At 34.7% G+C, this 23,833-nt stretch overlaps 1 protein-coding gene across 2 annotated transcripts in view; it reads right to left on the bottom strand.

Annotated features, from left to right (window-relative positions):
- Positions 1–6,557, bottom strand: part of LOC145693697 (uncharacterized) — a 62,701-nt gene extending 56,144 nt beyond the window's left edge. The window contains exon 1 of one of the 2 annotated variants that reach the window (XM_081769967.1): positions 6,461–6,557. In XM_081769967.1, the coding sequence (XP_081626093.1) occupies positions 6,461–6,481 (21 nt within the window). In that variant the 5' untranslated portion in view covers positions 6,482–6,557. Of the gene's footprint in view, positions 1–4,168; positions 4,710–6,460 lie in introns of those variants that run through there. The other variant, XM_081769968.1, reaches the window with a different exon arrangement.
- Between the last annotated feature and the right edge of the window lie 17,276 nt (positions 6,558–23,833).

Below are 23,833 nucleotides of genomic sequence, written 5' to 3'. Positions count from 1 at the left end.
GCAGTCTCGATCAAATTTTCAACAAAGATGAGGTTCGGGCCTGGAATGGATTTTATAATTTCACTTTGACGGTACAACGTAGGAAAGGACGGAGGGAGGGAAATATATAAAATAAATAAAACTTCTATCTCGATCAAATTTGCCACATAGACTGCGGCCTGGGATGGTTTATATCATTTCACGGTGCAATTTGGAGGAAGATATATAAAAATGATCAATATTATTGTCGAATCCATAGTTTTGGGGTCGCTAAGATGAACAGTGACACTTCCGATGCCGTTTAAATCCAAATTCACCCCTTTACGTCCAAAATGAAACATATTCTCCCCGTGTGAAAAACCGTTGTTCTGTTAGTGTTTTCTCTGTTACACTACATAGGTTATTACGTCACATCATCGAGGGGTGTCCATCGCAGATTTTCACGAAACGTTATCTATAGCAACTATAAGGAAATATTGTATGTGGTCCCGGTGGGAAATCTTGAAATTTCTGTATTCTCCTGCCCCATAGCAGAACATGACACGATCTGCGATGTGATTACAGAAAATTTGACGTGCTTGTGCAGAAAAATTGCCAGAGGAGAAAAAAATAGCCAAGAATAAAAACATGCCTGCTATGTGTAGATGTCTTAAATGGACGGACGACTCGCATAAATATAGTTTCAACTGTTTTTTACGTCGCGTAAAGCGTATTTTTAAGAACCACAAGTGTTTCTTCTGCAGAAAATTGACTTACAAAGAAAGTTCTGCCATCGGGATCTCCCACTTCACTACAAATTATTCTATAATCATTCACTTTAATTAACCATCCATCTCTTTTAGCTTAACCCCTTGAACTGTAATGATGATTCTAGCTCGTCATGGCCTCCCGGTGCCAAATCGCACAATAACGAGCTACACACGTCATAAAATTTAAACTATTGTAGTATCACGTAGGGTTACTATATTGATGTTTTGAAAGTTATATAATAATAAACCATCTATAATACACTTTTATAACTTACACTTCAAATTATCGGAATTCAGAAAATAAATCTTAATGGAAAGGGTTAAGGGCGCAACCATAGGTGTTTAAACTAAAAATCTGAATTCATTTCATTCATAGGGTAATAGTAAACACTTTTTTTTTTTTCATATTACCCCTAGTTACTTTTGTATAGTCACCAAAACTTACTGTGCTCAAAGGTTTCGTGAATGGAACCATATAGCCCATTAAATTAAGAGGAGGAGGCTCTGGCGGGTGAGGCTACTAGTTCAATTCCTGGTCAAGTATGTAGTAGACAACATTGTGCCCACGGGTTTTCTCGGAGTACTTCCGTTTCCTCCCACTTTCTCATTTAACCAATTCTTCCATCCTCTAGCTTCCCAGACATAATCGTGGAACGTTAAACTGAAAGATTTCACTCCAGTTTCAAATTAAGTAGTATCAAGCCATGACTGAAGCAAAAAGTATTGAGATTCATACTACTTATTGAAAATTTAATAAGGACTTCGAAAATGTGATTTAGGATGACAAGAGTGATTTATAATCTGTACATAGTGGTCAGGTAAGATTTTAAAACACGAATATTTCACTTATCAAACTCGATCTATTTAAATAAATACACAATTCTGTCATTAGATATTCACTTTATTAATTTACAGAGGTCGTAATACACAGTCAGACGTTCTTCTTTTCGCACTCTACCACTGAACCCCCGTATGCCCATACTTATGGAGAAACAGAACAAGGAAAGTGGAAGGCGCTAATAATGGAATGCACGGTATACGAAGGCAAAGACAGTGTCAACTCATGATGAGCAATCATACAAGTTCGAGAAGAAAATACGCGTAACTGCCTGAAGATCCTATTATCTAGAACAGTGTTTCCCAACCAGTGTGCCGCGAGGAATCGAAACAAAATTATTAATTTTATAGCAATCAAATTGCTAAACGTAGGGAAAAATGTATATTTGTGTTTAACATTACTATGAAACTCTACTATGAATCTACAATTTTAAGTTTCATACCGAGTTACTATTCAGTATATTTCTAATGTTGAAAAAAGTATTTGGTATCATTGTTATGACCATTATTGCTTCTTTATTGTTGCAGACTATTTCGTAACTTGAAAATTTAAAATATCAGTCAATCTTTTCGACAAATTACCTACATTTGTATTTTAAAAGTAAAAGAGATATGTTTGTCCGTTCGTTATTTAGTGATCTTCCTTCTTAGTAGAAGCTTGGATACAGTTTTTAAAAAGAAAGCATATTCTTAAAAACCTGAGTCCAATATTTCATTGCAATTGTTATCTATTTTTAAATTAGAATGAAAAGTAAGCATAACGATTTACCACGGGGGGAAAACCAATGATCGAGCTTTCTTCTCTGTGAGAAGGAGATCAATAATCACAGAAAAATACCACAGTGTTTTATATTTACAAATAACAATATCAATAAGTGTGCCGCGAGAATCCAAGTAACAGCCGTAGTGTGCCGCAAGCTGAAAAAGGTTGGGAAACGCTGATCTAGACAATAGAATTGTGTGTGAACAATGGCTGGATTAACATACAATATACCGTACACAAATCCCAAAATAGAAATTTTGCTTAACCGTAACCACTTGGCACAGCTTGGTTCTTGTTTTTCGCAGTTGTGTACAGTTACGCGCATACCCATCCTCATTTCGCGCCTGCTCTCCAAAGACGTACTCAAATCTTGCTCCTAGTTAGTGCGCTCTTCGTTGTTGTCGCTTCAACTGCACATTTGCACGTACATTATAAATCTGCACGCAGTTGGTGGGTAACACACGTACTTGTAAAGATGCATAACAATATTTTTTGGAGGGTTTGTGATTAAATTTTACCGGAAAAATAGTTGTACAGTCCTTGAACATATTAATTCATTAATTATTGTAATTGTAATTAATGTTACCATGTAATCAGTGTGATATTTCATGTAATAAAAAATAAAAATATTTAAAAATCTAGATATCCTCATATCCTCAAATTCTGCACAAAATTTGAAAAAAAATATATATATATAAGTGCACCCAATAATCTATCCAGGGACTGTATTTATAGCCATAACGCTCGAGATCTCTTAAAGTCACCCTGCACCACGGAACGCAAAAGGAGAGGTGATATATATGTGTGGTGTTGCTGGTGCAGTTTTGGAGCAGCAAATATTGGGAGACTTACAGGTAAAATTCAATACTTTGTATGAAAAGACGTGTTTCTAAGGAACAAATTTATGCGGACGATAGAACTTAATAAGTAATACAGCTGCATTTTAGGTTTACAAGTGTAGGGTTACTAGTGTAAAATCATTACAAATGCTTTATAACATATAAAATAAGTAAGTAAGTATGAAAGATGACTTTACTAGATGCTATATTTCACCGATGGCATATTTCTGCACAATGTACAGAACTTGTATTTTATGTTTACAAGTGGGTGGAGCGTTACTATTGCCACCATGACAAGTGCTATTGAAACTCTTATCATTGCCAAAACCTACTTCTTTTCACTACCCTCGCTTACGCGCATACTCACCATTGCTGACGCGACCGTCCCTTCGGAAGCACTCCATGTGTGACTATCAGCTTTACCCTGCCCTGACTCAGTTGATTTGTGTTTTGTACACTGTAGTTTCTATGCTACACATCCGGAAACCGTATTTATACGCAAATCGTAAAAGAATTGTAAATCTTCAACAATTATTTCTGGTCACCCCTTGAATTTCATCTATGCCAAGTGAGATATTTTCATGTCGCCCAGCGGAAACCTTTTAGGGGACAATAAGAAGGAAGTTAATGAAAGAATTATATTTTTTTAACAATTCTTTCTAGTGGTGCTCCAAAAGTAAACCAGTACGATATATTATAAATGATTGCCACGGTAAATGAATACTTTAGTCCACATGAAAACAGTATTAATTTAGCTGTGTAATTTTACCTGCCAGTCTCCAAGAATAAAAGCAGAGTATTAGTACAGATCTTAATACGGTAAGTCAAAATAAGTTTTAAGACTGAAAGTAACAACCAAAAATTTAATTTTAAAAAAATCAGCTGACTAACAAACCAACGGTACTTTCAGTTTTCTAGAAGTTAACTTTAGTGATTTTGAATGTGATTTTATCGAGCGCTGTTTGCAATTTTTAAATAACATTTTCTCACTATGTACTTACTCATTTCTGGTTTAGAAAACTTAAATATATATGTTTAAAAAACTAGCGTCTGAATATCGATCACTCCAAAATACACAAATCTTCACATCCCATGTCAGCTTTCACTTTCCATTTACAGACAGTGTTGCGAACTTCGAGAATCACATCAGGTGAGGTAAACGTAAAAACGTGATCTACGAAATTTTAGCAGAATCGAATTGTAACGAATATTTAAAAATATATATATTGTGTGATTATAGTTGGCTTATTTTTAAATTATGTGTATGGCCAGCGCCATCTATTTCTATACATAATTTGGAAGTTTTGTAATTAATTATATAAACATTTGCCAACTGCAGGATTCACAAACGAAACCAAACTAAAAGAAACAATTTGCCGACACCAGCTTTTAATTCGCATTTATAACTCCGAAAGCGCATGTAGGAAACAACGTTCTCCGTAAAGCAAAACAATGTTCGACATAAAAATGGTCTAATGCTACTCCAGCATATGCCTTGTTGAAACAAAATATTTAATAGAAGTTAAATGTCACGAACAATTAATTTTTAATACATAGACAGTAAATTTATATTTAAAATTCTGTCGTGTTCATTCTGAAATGAAATCTTGGGGTAAGCCTATCCCACTACTTTTTTACTGGGAAAGTAAGTACGGAAGCAGAACAGGATCAATGTGTGCATTTCTCGTATTTACATCAATATTCAGGAAGTACACAGGTCGATTCCCATTTAATCCCAATTAGCCTAGGGATTAACAATTTGGTATGAAGCACATAGTTATAAGTCCGAAGCAATTTGGTATGAAACACATAGTTATACGTAAAACTATAAGCTATTTCAAGGAGTACCCTAATGGTTATATAGGTAGCATATGCACCTTTGACATGGGAGATCTGGGTTAGATCCCTGATGAGAGCTCATGTGGTTCAGATGCTGCTTTAAGCTGCAAATCCACTTTTCATACAGCAGGACAGTAATGAAAAGAGTTCCGTGGGACGGACATGATTCGGACGTAATTAAATGTCATATGCAATCACGAATTTAAGAAATATATACCGTAAGTGATTATTGTAAGACTTTTAGGGCCGTATGCAGAGTCGTTTCGATGTATGATTAGCGTCGTACTAAAGACCTGACTACTGCAGGCAACATACGTTTGACGAACGCTTTAGTATTGCACTAATCGCGTCAGAACGCCTCTGTATAAAGCTCTTAATGTTTTGATTACATTTCATTCCCCCTTCTTTTCCCTTTAAAGTTTACCTACGTAGCTTGTTGCTTGAAAATATACCTTTTGATGCCGAGTGTTAAGTTCTAATCCCTTTAGACTTCAAATTTTACAGTAGTCCTTTTAAACTGAATGTGCACCGAAGGGGACTTTACACTGTTTCACAATTATCTAGAGAGGGGATATGCAAAGCTCTAATCATCTCTTACCAAGCAAAGCTCTTACCATGGTAAATATAGGCCTATAATACAATAAAATGTTTTATTTTTAATGTCAAGTGCCTTGAAATGACGAAAAAGGCCTAATATTAATGTATCTCTTAATTTACAGTACTTAACTCGGTTCAAAAGAGTAAAATTACTTGAAAGATGCGAAAGTAGTCTTGTTTCGATAGATACTTTTCTCTCTCGTACAAATAAATCCGTTTTGAATTACGTACTAGGTACTGCACCATGCTTTTTTTTTTTTTTTTTTTTTTTTTTTTAAGTATGGAAACAATAGTAGTGGAATGCGAAGAAATCCATCACTAATAAATTTTCCTTCTTTCCTTAAGAAATAGCTACATATGAGAAATAGTCATCAAAAGTAGGCGTGTGTCTTCTGCTTGCGGTCCTAAAGTTCGATCTCTGGTGAGCACCCCCTTGGATAAAAACCTAATAGTGATTCAGATAAGTTGTCATAAATAGCTGGTCGTTACTGTAAAAGGGAAGTTACACTCCTATATTTAAAAAGTAGAATAATTACCACCACAGTATTTCCTCACATAAGAAATAAGCGGGTAACAAATCATTTTCTGACTAACGTTCACCATTATGGAATCGATTTGAACGTTTAAATATAGCTACAGTGAAATTTATTTGACTTATTAAATATCGTATCTATTTCAAAGCCAAAGTTCTACACTATCTACTTAATTAACAATGTTTATGTTGTGAAATCAATTGTATGCAATCTGTATGATCCTATGTTTACGCATAAAATATTTAACTCCAAATAAATAATGAATATTATTAGGTGCATAGATTCATAAAAATTACGCATTTATGAAAATGTAATTGAATTTACATTTAATATCCGCTTAGCCATTTTTTCATCGAATTTAATACACAGACCACAACACCTAAGAACTCCACCTCATACATAAATTCTCCATAGAGAGTTGATATAAACATGTGTGGCCAATAAGATGTTGAAGGGTCTTCCATACCCTGTTGGAGTGAAGCATGACGCCATATTGGTGCTCAAATTAAATAAATATTCGGTACCATCCCTTTTATACTCAACATTTGTTAACAACTCGACAAATTAAAGATGAACATAATGAACTGAGAATTTAGTTAAAAGTTTAAGAGATGAACAGAGCCGTACTACAACCCAGGGGCCCACCTGGGAACGTACTTTCTAGGGTATCTACTCATATGTACGTACTACCCCCTCTCCCAACAATAAAAAGGGGCTTCGGGAGTGTCACTCGGTTCAAGTGTGTGAAAACATTTTCACCATAAAAGTTTTAAAAACATGACAAGTCAGTCCTATACAGTTAATAGACCCTTTTATATATTTATTTATTTATTTATTGAACAAATTCCCAGATACAGCATAACTTTGCCATTTTACACTGAACATGTTGAGAGGGCCCATCATAAGTTTCTGATGGCCCTCCCCTTGTATTTTCCCGCTCCAGGGCGCCCAGTGCGCCCTTTATATTTTCTATACGGAAACTAACGGTGCTGTAAAATGTAAATTATTATTTAGTTTCAAGTTGTGTCATCACTTGAGATTTCAATTTAGCTGAATACTTCAATATTAGCAAAATTATAAAGCAGAGTGGGAAATCAGAAACCTTTTCAAGGTTGAATTACGAAAAATGTTAAAGGCAGTTTTCGCAACATCAAGGACTGGCAACTGATATGTCATTAGCTGACTGAATTGCCGGTTCTCGACGTGTTATCTTCCTCCGTTCCGTTACTTAAGTATACAAGAGTGCATCACATGTGCCTTTTTGTACATATTAGATTTGATTATGAGTGTAACGTCCCGTTCAGCAGCGAGGCCATATGAGTTTTGTACATATAACGCTACTTACGATACGAGGCGGGGGGCTCAATAAAAAAAATCACGTCCAGAGTCCACTGGGAAATTTCCCGGTTCCCCTCCTGGCAGCACGGCTCTGGAGATAAAACGCAAGATTAACCATGGACAGGTCTGTAGCTAAGCGGCATTTCCCACATGGCGGACTTAGAAATTGCGGGTCACAATGTGAACAATTTTGGTTGGCCCTAGGTTCCCATCAAACTAGCACCAAGTTTCGTATATATGTGGTACATTGGCCCATCACCAAATTTGGAAATTGCACAAGAAATAAGCAAAACTTGATTTGGACCAGATATTTGGTCTAGTTTGAATATTAAGTCCTTGAATGTATTTGAAAGATAGATTATTACTGTTACAAACTACACCTTCCCAAAATTTTGGAATCTTATTCGGAAGATATGATTTTGAAATCACCTCATGACAACTTTACAGTTTATAAAACTTTGCATGATATTATTTTAGAGAATAGTTAGTATGTTTTTAAATAAGGTAGCTCCTGATCTTTCGTACCACTTCCCAAAATTTAGGAACCAAATTTGGTAGATTTGAATTTGGGAGGTATTTTTGATTTAGTTTAAACCATCTCAGACGTTATTGTTTTATAATGAGTATAATAATTTCATCAAGGTTTGGATCTTCAATACACATGTGCTCCAGGTACCTCTTCAAAATTTAGGATTCATATTTGTTTACGTGATTCATAATAGTGTTTAATCGCTAGGTGTCATATGGTTCAAGATATCCGTCAAAATTTTCGAAGTTAAAACTATTTTAGGAGATGTGAGTCCCGAACTAAAGCACCACTTTTGAAAATTTTGGAATCAAATTTGTTAGTAATTTAAAATTTAACCTTAAGTGATAAAGCAATATGTTGACATATATATTGCTTCACTGTTTAACAAAAATATTCTCACGTAACGTCCACATAATTTTCGTCTTTAAACGCAACACTTGTAACAATGTTATGAATTGAAGTATAGTACAGCGGTCTGTTATGTTCTTGTAATCTAATATGTGTGACAGTATCATTCGCTTATGGAAATGTTAACTTATTATTAAAACCGATTCATATGCAACAACAATTTCATACTTTGAACCTTAGGGTTTCTAGCAATGATTCACATAATTTAAGGTTGATGGAAAGTTCTCTAGTGAAATCTGACTGACTGATCTCTGTCTCTGATTAACTTCAAATTTTAGACTTAAAACCTGTTAGATAATTATCGAAAGATGTTGATTCTTCAGCAATAATTTCATAGATTAAACCTTAAAGACAACTCATAGTCTAGGTCATTTGTGGAAAGTTTTTTCTTCTTTCGAGCGATCTGACTGGCTGATTAGTTTGAAGTTTTTACTGTATTCTTTCGTTTTTCAAAAATTTTCTTTTAAAATTTTAGTTTGGGTATTGATCTTTTAGAATTTATTCCTCAGAACATTGTTTTAAAATTTTGGTTTGACTTCTTATTTTTAATCGAACCCAAAGAGATATGAAGATTATAGAACTATTAGTCTCATATCTCATGCAGCTAAAATTCTGCTCCGAATACTGAACAGAAGGTTATATGGAAGAACAAATAAAAATGTTGAGGAGGAGCAGTTCGGGTTCAGAAGAGGCAAGGGCACAAGAGATGCTATTGGATTATTAAGGGTAATCGGTGAAAGATTTATAGAAAAAGGGAAAGAGGTGTATGTTGTATTTATTGATCTAGAAGAGGCTTTTGACCGCGTGAATTGGGAATTGTTGTTGGGAGTTCTAACAAAGATAGGGTTGGAATGGAAAGATAGAAGACTCATAAGAAACTTATACATGAACCAACAAGTAAGTGTTAGGATAGGGGAAGAACTGACGGAAGAGAGTGCAATTGGAAGGGAAGTTCGACAAGGATGCTGCCTCTCGCCAACACTATTTAATGTCTATCTAGAAGAGATAGTGAAAAAGAGCCTATATGATGATGATGGTATTTCGGTAGGAGGTAGAATGATTAGATGCATAAGATTTGCAGACGATATGGCGCTTGTTGCAGAATCTAAAAGAAAATCAATAAAATGTTAGAAAAATGAGAAAGGGGTTTGAAGAATATGGGATGAAAATAAATGTTAGAAAGACAAAAGCCATGGTGTTTGGAACGAAGGGATCTGTGCCAAATATAAAAGTAGGAGGGGAGAAAATAGAACAAGTGAATAGTTTTCGATACCTGGGTAATATTCTTAGTAATGACATGAAATGCGAACGTGAAATAAAAGCAAGGATAGGAATGGCGAAAGAAGCCTTTAAAAGAAAGAAAAGTCTGTTTTGTGGGACCTTGAACAAAGAGTAAGAGAAAAAGACTTATAAAATGCTTCGTGTGGAGTGTTGTACTCTATGGGGCGGAAACGTGGACATTACGTAAAGGTGACGAAAATCGATTGGAAGCCTTCGAAATGTGGGTTTGGAGAAGAATGGAAAGAATTAGTTGGATCGAGCGGAAAACGAATGAGAGAGTGTTAGAAATGGTGGGTGAGAAAAGAACAATTTTAGATATTATTAGGAAGAGGAAGAGAAACTGGTTGGGACATTGCCTAAGAAGAGATTGTATCATGAGGGACGTCCTAGAGGGTATGGTGGCGGGAAAGAGAGGGAGAGGGCGAAGGAGACTACAATTAATGGATGATATTAAAACAGAAAGATCATACGCGAAGACGAAAAGGTTAGCGGAGGACCGTGGAGCATGGAAGCTTCTCAGCTGCGGCAAGTGACCTGCCAATAAAGGCAGAATACCTATGATGATGATAATCTTATTTTTATCAATTTTGAAATTTCTTTTCATAATCGAAAATTTTGTTTATTTTTAAGTTGAATTAACATTTTTAGTTTTAAAATTTAAGATTTTTCAAAACATTTCTTTAAAAAATTTAGCTTGAAAAAATTTTGCGATCAATTTGAACATTTTTATTTAAAAATTTGTTTTAAAAGTTTTGGTATGAAAATTTTTGTTTCCCAAAAATTTTATTTAATTTTTTCGAAAATACTTTTATCACTAAATTTTTCTTTTAACATTTTATATGAAATTGTTTATTTATTTATTTATTTATTTATGAAAAATGACTGATCAAACAAATTTTTAATCTATTCAAAATGTTTTCAAGAAAGTTTGCTTAAAAGTTTTAGATCGAAAAATTTTTTATCATTGAATTTTTTGTTTTAAAAACTTTGTTTTTGGTTGAACATTTTTCAAGTTTGAAGACTTTTGCAGTGATCGAAAAGTTTTTTTAAATAAATAATTCGCTTGAAACTTCTTAGTTTGAATTTTTTGCATAGTAAAAAAATTTACAAGCCTAAAAGAAATTTGTGTCTAAAAAATTCGATCGGTTTAGAAGAAACAAACCTGGCAAGACTGTTCATAAAATTATCATCATGAAGATGAGATCGTGCATGACTGAACAAGTTTATGCAACATCAGAACCAGTGCCGGTTCTATACATTTCTTAAGTGTAAGCAAACAATGTTTCGGCGCTCCCACCTAAACGATAATAGAAGAGTAAATATTGTAATTTGTAAATTATTCATTGTAGCTTTGGAAAATTCAAGATTGCCAATAAAACTCCAACTGACCAAAACAGTATATATATTTTAAGATTATATATTTGTTATAGTTTCGGTCAGGGTGCGAATTACCGGGGGGGATGAGGGGGATTTTCCACCTCAATCACATTTTGTTCCCCCCCAAAGAAGTCAGCTGAAGTATCCCCACCGGGGATGCTCGCTTTCCCCCTCAAACTATGCTTAGTATAACTCCAAATTTCACTGATTTTTGTTATTTCTTGTAAATTTAATCTTCTAGCTGTATTTCGAAATGATCGATGTAAACTGATCAGTTTTGGTCATTTCTACTTACCACCTAATTACCCACTATTTTCAACGTTGTTTAGCAGAACTATATTATTATGTTAACGTACACGCTGGGGTATACGCTCCTAGTGAGCAGACATGTTAATGAAGGTGATTTTTAGGTGAATAAGCGAATAATTCAAGATTTGTTTCAGCATTTGTTAATACGACTGGTTCTCCGTGTCATTGTCCGTGTCTGTATAAGTATTTCAACTGGAGCGGTTTTTTTTAAAGTTAACCCTTCATTTTTCCATCTTTTCGCTGTACAGTTTGCTGTCCCCGCAATTAATGTTGTCTGAAAAACTTCAGTGTAATGTTTATTTGAATAACTTAGCCCATAGTGAATTAACTCATCTTCAATCTAACAGTAAAGTAATTTTTAAGTGTTGACTTTCCGTGCCCATCACGGAATCGATATTTGGAGAAAAAAAGTCGTGATGAGCACAGCTTTAGCGGGAAGTAGAAGCACAAGTTCGAAAATTGAATTGAGAGATTTTAAATATTTGGCCTTCGATTTGACCTTGATGTGAGAAATCGGGACCAGCAACAATCCATTTCTTATTTGATAGGCTAATATCTAGATTTTCTTTTAAAAAAAAAAGTCCAGTTTAACTGATAATTTTAGTGGTTTTCACAAGACTGAAGTAGGTTTCTTTTCGCAACCTGTATGTATTAATGCAAAGTGGAAGCTTTCAATATGAGTGGAAAAATTAACATATGCTTGTGATTATAGCTATCGCTCAAGCCGAATTATTAACTAAATAAACCTTAGAGAGCTACAGGGACAAGAGTGAGTACAACATTAAAACACGTTCAGAAAGGTTTAGTGGGGTGTGTGTATGTCAGACAATATATATGTGCATAGTTATTGTCGGTGGATTTATTAAATTAATAAATCTCTTATTTATTACAGATGTCACACACACACACACACACACACACATATATATATATATATATATATATATATATATATATATATATATATATATATATATATATATATATATATATATATATATATATGGGGGTAAGGCATTTATTGTCTCATTTTGAAATTTGAACCTTCAGACTATGTCCTTTGGCCTAATTTTATCCCCCCCAATATAGACTATCTAATTCGCACACTGGTTTCGGTCATATAACATAGCCGATAATGTAACACAAATATATAACAAAATATATATACTGCTTTGGTCAGTTGGAGTTTTATTAGCAAAATTGTAATGGGTAAAAATTCTTCAAATAAATTGTTACAATTGCAAATTTCTACAATATCTGTAATCTCCCAGTGAATATTAATGAAAAGTGGCGAAATTATAATTGAATGTGAATGAATACTGAACAAAGTTCCAATTTTAATAATTAATAACACGTTTTGTTAAACATGTACAAGACAACCAAGACATATACCTAAGGCGTATTTTGACAACTACAGTTGAAACATATAAGTCGAAAAGAATAAAACTTATGAGCTTCAAGTTTAACATTATCAAAGGTTTGATTTTGACAAAGAGTTATGCTCTTATGCTTCACTAAAAGCGTATTTGTATAGTATTTTCTAGTGATAGGACTATGGTAATTAGCTTAACTTTCCGTTTACTTTGTTACTGAAAAGTTCATGTTAGAAAGACACTATTCTGGCTTTCAATTTTGCAGAATCTATTATTATTGCATCCGTCTCCATTTCATTGAGTATGTAATTTTCAATGGCCGTCAAAGCTAGTCAATTTAATCGTTCTTGAGATATAGTTGATCTCAAATAATTCTTTATTAATTTTAGCTGAACTTCTTTAATACACAACAAATGACAAAAGTGTGTGCTTTAATCGATATAAAATTTGTCTTCGATCCAGAGGCAGAACTTCAAAATCAGTTGACCCTGTAAAAAAATCTTAACATGCCCCCGCAAAAATTATTTTCAGAGCCCCTTAGGCCTATGAAGTAATTTACTTCTTTCATGTCTCTTTCCAACACAGACATTCGAAATCAGGCAATGGGTAACACCAGCAGTAGCACATCCAAGATTTCTCTTTTGGGTCTGAAAATGTTTCGGTGTACGCTACGGAATGCAAATAATTTTGTGTATCTGTCTCCTGAAATTGTGCTAATTTTATGAAAAAATAAAAGTTCCGGGTGATCCAGACTCTCGAACCACCTTCGACGGTGCATCCTGAGCACAATTAACTAATAATCAAAACTCTACTTTGGATTAGGACTATTACCAAATGATTAATAATATCGCTCCATCTGAATTTAATACGAGAGAATGAATTGATAATGATTGTTACACTGCTATAATGTAACGACCATACGTATACGCTGCTGTGATTGACAATGAGAGTTCTAAAAAAATGTGTTACTTATAATCCTAATGACGTTTCAATTACAGTTTCGATATCGAATGGAGCTATCCTTTTGAGTTAAATACATATATACTGCATGAAAACTAATAGTATTCAAACAAATTTTGAAATACATTAAATTTAACTCAGACCGGTAACTTAAGAGACATAATTCATTCCATTTCAATTTAGCAATTAAATTACTGTACTCAAGTAAAATAAACTTACAGTTTAAAAAGTTTGTCGTCTTGCAGATGCTTCGTTAACAGTAACTGGTATTGAGAACTCTGCCACCTCAACATTTGTATTGATTATCACTTTCGTGATATTGTCCAGAAATCGAAAGAAACTTTTTTCAGAACCTTCGCTTGACTCTCATTTCCTTTCAAGTTTCGTAGCTCTCTTTTCCGATAAAACACTCCATTTGTTTTTTCTTCGGCCATTATTATAACGTAAAACAAAGTACTACTGAAAAGTAAAAACACACTCATTTATATATATGGCGAGCCAGTGATATTAGGAACTTAAGTTAAAATTTTCTTCAGAAATGATCAAAAATTCCATTTGCACCGCGCGTCTTTTCTTAGTATTTGTCCCCTCTGGCCCAATGGACAACAAAACCCTAGTAGTTTGAACTTCGATAATGTGAATTTCATTTACGCTGACTTTTCTCAACCATTAACTGTGGTCATTGAACTGAAGTACTATACGGGGACATTTTTATGACAAAGCGGAGCAGCCTTGAAGACATTTCTTTCTACTTTGATAATGCACCCAATCCATAAGCAATACATGCAGTTGACTTCCATTTGTTTGTTGATCCATTCCCATTTCAAATATATTTTTGGCAATGTCGCGGAAGGGTCATTAGGAGATGAATGGAGAATTTCTTACATTTGTATTTTGTGTATATGGTAGGGTTATTAGGTTTATGGAAAGAATGCCAGTATCTTTAATTGTTCTGCCTTAGTGCATAACATAACTTTTGAAAAGCTAAATTTCCCTACATTTTATCTCATATTCGTAAAATCTCCCTTTTACCCTCTAAAAATATTTTCTAAATCTCCCTATGGCGAGGGAAATTTTCCTGAAATTAGCACCACTTTTGAGTGTGCTTGCGAGTCCATTTCAATTGTAAAGGGATGTTTTACAGTCAACCACGCAAAAATTCAATTTTATTGTTCTTTTGATGTATTTTATCTGCATGTCAGTCTGTATCGATACAATATTTATTTGAAGCTATTTAGACAAATTTTCATCAAAACATTTTCTCTAATAAATGTTTATATTTAAAACACAAAATTCATTTTCCAGTTTGGTGCTCTCTTCCCTTGGCACCTCTGCGAACGCGTAGTCGGCCCTGTTCAGAAGAATCACAACACATTCGTTTATGACGTACGCACCATTGTTTTCGTATATAAGAATTATTCGAAAATTACCATCATACTGTCAGCATGACTACCTGTTTAGAAATTCTAAACACACATGATGTGGTAAATGATAACCAAAATTACTAACTTACAACAGAACATACGTTGTAGGATTCTGTCTCAGATTTTTTCTAGAAAATTTGGATGCGGATTACTAGTGATTCTAGAATATGATAAGAATATTATTTTACGTGAGAGAGATCTACTCAAGAAAGTAGCAAACAGCAAGAACTATTAAGATTTTTAAACATCAATTCCGTATACTCATTTTACAAAGAACAAGTTGGAAGATGTCATTTCCGATTTATTGCACAATTGCACGAAATATCACATCTTAAAGTTGAAAATAATGTTTAGTGGATAAACGTGAGTACATTGGCAACGATCTTGTAATTTTCGTCAGCGTGACATCATCAATATTGCATTTCAATGAAAACAATGATATATTTTGCATTGTGAGCATAACCCATCAACATAGCATTCATTATTTAAGCAATAGCAATCCAGATCATGATGAAATGATTCTAGCAAGATCATTCTGAGTGAAAGAATTGTACCGCTAATGTTAAAAATATTCGAAGAGTTTCTTGAAATCCCTAGTGGCTAAGCGGTTAGCGTACACGATTTTGGCGTAGAAACCTGGATTCAATTAAAACAGGAGCTCATGTGGTTCGGATTCCACGTTATGCTGTAGGTCCACGACTTATATAGGCTCGTTGTTGACAGGGACGCTGTGCTGAAAATCAAGCAATCAATTGAATATTTTCCGTTTGCCAACTAACATCAAGTGAATACATTGAAAACGAAACATATAGTTATTGATATAATTTCCGTCTTTTTCAACCTGTAATAACACTGGGCAATCAGAACTGTTTGATGTGCAGTGAACATTTCCACTGATTTTCTTATTGCCCTAAAATTACATCAGAGCTGGCTGATTACGGAGAGCACTTTCTTTTGCTCATGCGGTGATTCTAACTAGTCGAAATTTGTGATAGAATTAAGGTCTGCTACTCGTGCACTGAAAATAATGACCGCCATGTTTGTACGTTATATGTCGATTGATGGCAAATTGTCTGCGCCGCTCAGTAGGGAAATAACTTAGCAAAAGATGAGGTGCGTGATTTTCAAATGTGTATGACGTTGCCAATAAAACAAAGAATAAGAAAAGTAACAGAATTTAGGGCTTCTTCAAAAAGTAAACTACATATGCATTTATCTATTTATTTACTACCAATTATTTGAATATACTTGAATATCTTAGTAAAAAGTTGTAGTGTATTAATTTGCAATATTATTGACATTATTTGCATCCTGAGGTAATTAGTACACTAATTAATGTTCCAACTTTAAGAATCGAATTTTATTCATAATTAAGAAAAATCAACAACATAAAAACACAGTGATTTCGTAGTAAAGTGCTAGTTTCTGGTATGCAAGTTCGTCGTCGATTCAATAATTATGAATTAAGGGGAGCCCGAGGAAATTAACACATGAAAAAAATCTCCAAGTAAAAATAACGTAAGTTCTTTATTGAGTTTAACACAAGGACGCACGAACTTAAGGTGATAATCATATCCATGAGCTTTTTGACAATTCAATAGTATGTGCTATTATCGAACAACTTTACGCATTAATAATATTATTTCACCATGATGCCTTCGCGCTTATCGTCCTTTTCTTTAGCGCATGCAATATACTCATACGTTTATATTAGCCCATTGAGCATTTACAGATCCACTGAAGTGTTTCGCACACCTCAGGTAACATTTAATCCAACAAAGAAACAGATATAGTACCACAGTATGGTGGGCCGGCGGTATCCGCCTGCGTAGATCGTACCCATAAAAATTGTTTAGTAACGATCCAAAATTCTTCTGAATTGATCAACAAAGTATCTGCAATATAACAATTATAACTCGAGGGGCAAAGTTACAATCTGGACCAGGAACTCAGGTAACAGCCAATCTGAAAATCTTTGTTTTATATGGTAGCGCTGGCCCCAGCCAACACTGAACTTCTAAGAAAGCAGGTGTTCATTTCTTGATTAAGATTTATTATCCGACAATCTTTATGGACTTCTGAACTAACAAAAAAAAAGTTAGTTCTTTGCAGAATAGTTGCATTTATTAGTTTCAACAATATTACAGGTTTCACGAGCTTGGGCAAAATGTTCAGAAAATGTCTATGAAAAGTATTGAGTTACATGCCAACGTGCTCCAATTAAAACACAATCACAAACAAAAGAAAACTTTCACTAGATTGGGAGGGCACGAGTCAGGCCTAGTACTGGTTTGGGTTTATAGGTGTGACTATTTGATCTATTAGTAAGTTAAGGGGTTAGCTAAGCAATGAACCTAGAATCTATCCGAAATCACATCAAAGAGGAGAGGAATGGAACTTTGGTCGTCAGCTTCCTAAGCATTCCATCAATTTCTGGGACGGACTCGGGCTGAAGGCAAGCTTGCAGAAGCAAATTGCCAAGTTCAAGGGAAGCAAACTTTGACCATAGTTTCCTAAGCAGGCCAACGGTTTATGGGATGTCCCACAGGCTGACTCCAAGCTTTCAGAAACAGAGTGCCAAACTAGCCAAGAGGATGAGGTATGGAGACTTCACTAGGAAGTCGGGCAGAGAGAGACAGTAAGGCTTACCAGGATTCAACTTGGACAATGGAAAATAAGTATGCTGAGAGTTGTACTATTTTACCATGTGTTAATTCTCAACCACCAGTTGTTATTTTAAGTCAAGCCAGCATTGAATTTCTTGACTATAAATTTGAACAGGTTGATGAAATACTCGATTGTAAATTAAATGTAGGAAAAGAAATAACTCCTGTTGTTAGTCATGTTAAAGTTGAGTTAGACAAGGCCAAGGAATTTGTATCTTCTTCAAATAGTATTGTAAAAATAAGCAAAGCAGAAAAAGAAAAAGGAACGAACGCAACCCAGCTGTTGAAAAAAAATGTTTCTCGACCGTTACCCTCAACGATTGAGTTGGTTACGCCTACCGCAGATACACGTGTGAATCAGCTGCCAGCTGATTGTTCTGTAAAGGAACGAAAAACATTCTTGGGTGCAACACGTGCTACACTAAAAAAGGTTTACTAATGTAGTAATAAATTGCGTTAAAAAAGAAGACAAGATTAGGCCATTCACGCATCCTTGTAGTGTATTATGTTTCGTAAAGCAGAATTGCTTCCCCGGCACCTTGCTACCCAGTAAATTAGAATGTGTTCCCTTTCACGAAACTTGTTTATTTTTTGTCTGTTACGGTTGTTGAGGTATGTCATGGGCAGAGTAGTTTTTTAAGCTGTGAGTTCAAAGTAAAACAAATACAAGTAAAACAAATGGGATGTGTTACTTTCTGCGTATTCATTTGCACACAAATTATAAATTTAGAAGATATGGAAACGGCTTTATGCCTTGTAGGTCTTATGATAGTAACAATAACCTAGTAACGTGGGAAATAAAATTAAAAACCTGTCCAGGAAATTTCAGTAGGTTACGAAATGTTGTTCGTCAAAATTGTAAAGAAATATAATTTGCGAGTTCGTTGTAGCAAAAAGCACCGGCAACATAAAAAGAAAATATGTAAAGTCAGACGGAAATTAAAAAGAGTAAAATGTATGTTGTACTGTTTTCGTAAATTTTCACAGTTTGTTCGTAAATTTTCTTTGAGAAATAAAGCTCATAGTCAAAGCAATGTACAAACAAGTAGTCGTAAATGTAAAGTTGTTTTGTCTCATCACGATAATCAATACTCTGCATGTATTCTTGAAAAAAGTGATCAAAATTCCAAATTGAATCACAGTAGCAATTAGCAGTTCATACTTTAGTGAAGGGGTCAGGTGCTGACCACGCATTACCTGTTAACAAAAGTTACAAACCTTTTTAGTAAGAATATGGTAATTGGATGAACAAACTCCTTACGTCTAAGCGATTTGAAGACAAACGTAACAATAAAATTAAATGTCGATCACCAATTACTATCAGTGATGTGCCATCAGCTGATTGTGACGCCATAGCGAAGGTCAAGTACACAGGTAAATTGAAAAACCGAGTGAAACGAAAAAGTCCATTTAGTGTTCAATTTGAATGCAGTAAAATTGATGTGCATAGAGAAATATCGCGAAAGAAAAGAAATTACAAATTAAGCCATATGAAATTAGTCAAATTTTTGTGCAATTAGTTACTACGAATATTGAGAAACCAAATTTGTGTACTATGCTACTGTTCCTTACAGCAAAGAGAATTGCTGGAAACCACTTAATAGCTTATAAATTTACATTAGTCCTTTATTGGCAAATGAAACCTTTTGAAATAGTTTTTTGTGTTGAAAAAAACTCGAGTAGCTGTAGGGTAAACAAAACCTCATCGAGCCGGACTGCTAATATTTCATGAAATTGACACTTGCAATGATTTTGGTAATTGAAAAAAGATTGTGTAACAACATAATTATTCTGTTACGATTTGTAGTACTTGCGTAGTACGTGTTGGCGTTAGTAGGAGTCCGTGACCCACTATGTGACTTCCGGACGGCCGAAGCCTTTTATCAAAGAAGGAAACATGCCAAGTGGCTTGCCAAGGCATGAAATGAGGTTCCCTCCTACTTTAAGGTAATATTATATTTATTTAAAGCTCAGCGCAGGCAATTTTTGTATCATTCCCTTCTATATTCTTTTAAATTTTAATCTTTCATTCTATCCTTCACCCTCATCTCGGGGTTGGGGGACAGATAACTATAATAATGTGGGCAGTGTATTCTAAATTTAGGAGGGTAGACACTTTAAAAGTGTAATGGTCTGACAAACCATCCACTGCCTGGTCCATTCATGGTTAATTTCTAACCAGAATGTAATAAATGTAGTGTGCCATGAATAATTAATGTTATTTGGGGTTTAAGAGAATTTTTTTATATTTTGAAAATATTTACATGTATTTTTATTTGAATTTAATTTGTATGTAATATCATTGTTTCACAGTAGTAATGATAGTTAAAATAATACTACTACTCATAAAAAATAAAAGAAAACAGATACAAATTTATTCTATTGCTTTTCCAATATGTTCGAAGTTGTTTTTAATGAAAGTAAATAATGAATATGAATGCTTTCTTATAATAATAATAATACAATTAATTCACGTGAAATTTAGGAGTACAAGGCACTACACTAGAAATTATTTTATGTTACAATAATGAGTTGATATACCTATAAGCATAATATCTTTGTGTTTAATAGTAAACAATGCTAGTAATTAATTACTCTAATAATCACATATATCATTTTGAAAGAGGATAACAACAATTTTGTTTATATTTTGATGTGTTTGAAGTTTTGCCACTTAAGTATCTTAAAACAACAAATATTAATATAATAAAAGACATTAATAAACTTCACTAAAATTATGGCCCAACCGTTATTTGAAATTCGTTTTTATGACCCACGTGTTCGTTACCGTACTTCCGAATGGACTTTAAAAATTGGACATCATCATCACATTATCGCAAGAAAACTTAATCGATGTTAACCCTTTGAAGCAGGGGCGGATCCAGGGGGGGGGGGCGATCGCCCCCCCAGAAGGGGAAACCTTCTTATTTTATATATATATAAATAAAACCCATCCCAAAGTTTGGATCCCTTACAAGTAGCAGTATGACAACCCACCGCCCCCCCAGAAGTCGGTCCTGGATCCGCCCCTGCTTTGAAGGCCAGTGGAAGAAATTTGGTGACAATAGTGATCAGTCTTGCAGAGTTCTGTTTGCTTTTCTGTTCCCTTTAAAACAAACGTCTTGTCGAGCGCCTATGTAACCATATAGTCCAACTCATCGAATATTATTTAAGAAAATTTTAACTTTTTAAAACTTAAAAACCGATGGACGACCCTGAGCGTCCACCCCATTACTAACGTTGAATCCGCTATACGCTCACGAGCGTCCAGGCATTTAAACATTTAAAAAGAAAGGGTATATGCACTTAATTTCAGACTTTTTAAAAAAAATAGTCAATTTCCTACTCCTTTCTATGTTGCAGGATGGCAACAATCAGATTTTGCTCGTGATATGCAGTCATAGGCAAAACATTTGTCCTTTGCGTCCAGACATAAGTGCTCCATTCATATTTCTGTTTCTTGCCCTTCATGTGGGAGTCGCAGAGGTAACATGTTTCTGCTTCGTTTCGATAAAAAACCACAGCAAAGAAAGCACAGGTCATAACAGCATGTATATTATCTGACCTTAGCATTTGGTGTGTGTGTTTTGCTTTTGTCTGTGTATTTTCTCGGTTGCTCCATTTCTATAGGCAGTGATGGATCGTCCGATTACAAGTATAGGAATTACCGCGGTACGTGGTTCGACTCGTAAAGAACTTCTAAGTGATGAGGTAATCGCGGAAATAATGAATGATTCAGATTTTCACGGTTCTTACAGAGATACAGAAAATGAATGGAAAGAATCTGAAGAAGATTTGTTTTCCAGTTTACGAACTTACAACTGAAATACCAGTTGGGAGAAAAAGGAAGAGAAACATTGTTTTTACGAGGGGTGATGAAGCGTTGGGTTGGGTTGATCAAATTCAAAGAAAAACAAAACCCCCTTTCTGTGGTGCACCTAGCGTAAATCCAAATCTTGTTCCTGAAAGTCCCATTTTGATATATTTTCATACTTTTGGGGGCAAAACTTTTTGGCAAATGAAAGGGAACTTTGGAAATTGAGGCAGCAACAAATTGACAAGGAAAAAAGGAGCCCTTGAATAATTTTTTCTTGATGCACTAAAATATTAGCATACATTTCACAATTTTTTTGTCCAGCTACAAAAAAGAAGCAAGATATGATATTTTAAGATAACTTTTGATTTCTGCCGGACAGGGTAGTTTCGAAATTTAAATCCCCATCGGCCTTTAAGTGAACTTCGTATACAAGCACTTTTAAGATTTTTTCTCTCATCAAACAGACGAATATGCATGTGTGTGTGTGTGTTACGTCTGTGACGTAAATCTTGGTGGACCCTCTCGTTTCTCCAAATAAGGTGCTAGAATCCGGCGTAGAACGCAAACCTCGTCTCCAAACATTCCCTTCGATAGGTAGTCATAGTTATTTTTAGCTCTCACACCAACAGGTTTCTTTGCGAGCCCCTCTGCTTGGTATAAGCACGGGTAGACGGTAAAAAGAGTCAGCCAGTCAGCTATGGACGGGCAGACGAACAACAAGCCAATTTACGTTTAAGTCTCAGTAGCCTATAGTTTTTAGTCAGTCTAACTTCGAGTCAAATTAATTATTGTCATTTGTGTCATGAACATAGTAACCAATACTACGTATAGGCCTACATTGCGTTACATTACATTAGTAACTAATATGCTATGATAAGGAAAATGTTCCCTCAAAATAAAAATTGAAGTCTTAAACGTTTGTTATTGCTACTTATAAAGACGACTTGACGGCAAGGAGCTAGCTGCGCAATGGAGAAACTTCAAGACCACCCGAAAGAAGATAAAATGGAAAGAAAGGAGATTCATCCCTTCAACTTTAAATCTTGCGTAATTTCCCGAATATCCTGAATGTGACGTTTATCGAAAATAGAAGTATGGTTTCGTCTGAAATTCTGCATACTGTTTCTTCTAACACTATTAATGCTCGGAATTCAATTTTCTGCACTTTCCCACGCTCATAACTCGGAAAGGACGCTACTTTCGGCTTTGGTGTAATGTACTTTTTTTTTTTGCTTGTTTTCGTGTTTACTTTCACTACTTTCAACCATTGTAATAAGAATCATAAAACACCCCATACTTTATATATATATATATATATATATATATATATATATATATATATATATATATATATATATATATATATATATATGTGTGTGTGTGTGTGTGTGTGTGACAAGGGATGGAGCATATACCCGCCTAAAATATCAGCATTACATTACTCCCAGATAGTAAACTAGTTAACGCTCTTCGAGCTTGCAGCACGCCTGCAGTGCAAGTGTATGGTAAGTTTAAGCAAGTTTCTGAAAGGGGTTTATTTGCACAGCAAGTTTCCACTTGCACTGCAAGTCGGCAAAAAGTTAGTGCAAGTTTGACGCAAGTATCTGCAAGCATATCACGTGCACAAGTTGGCAGCAAGTTTGTGTAGGTTGAAAGCAAGTCTCTGCAAGCATACCACTTGCACTGCAAGTATATACTTGCATTGCAAGTCTACAGCAGGTTTTCATCGAGTATAGTAAGTCTTCTGCAGGTATATACTTGGACTGCAAGTCTGGTGCAAGTGTGTGGAAGTTAGCATAGCAAACCTGCAGCAAGCACTTTGCTTCCTCTGCAAGTCTTCTGCTAGTGATATCCCATTGAGGCATGCATTAATGAGTACAACTTGCACTTCCATTGCAGAAGAAAAGTGCGTTATTTTACTATAATACAAATATATAACTTGGCGAGACCAAGTTATGTACTTGTAAAAGAATTAGTAAAACATGCATTTTTCTTTTACAATGGAAAGTCTACGCCGGGTATACAAGGTTAATGCACACCTCGCCACTGCCTGTTGACTACACAAGACTTATGGAAGTGAAACGCTTGCAGAAGGTACTGCATGCAAACTTACACTCATACCAGCAAGAATTAAGAATCCAATTGATATCAAAGAAAATGACAATATGGCCTAAAATTCTGCAACAGCAAAATGTGACAATATCGCTATGTTCGT

The sequence above is a fragment of the Thermobia domestica genome, chromosome 8 (assembly GCF_964235325.1).
Source record: "Thermobia domestica chromosome 8, izTheDome1.hap1.1, whole genome shotgun sequence".
NCBI lineage: Eukaryota > Metazoa > Arthropoda > Insecta > Zygentoma > Lepismatidae > Thermobia > Thermobia domestica.
Note: the sequence above shows the minus strand (reverse complement) of the source record. Positions and strands in the feature narration are given on the sequence as shown.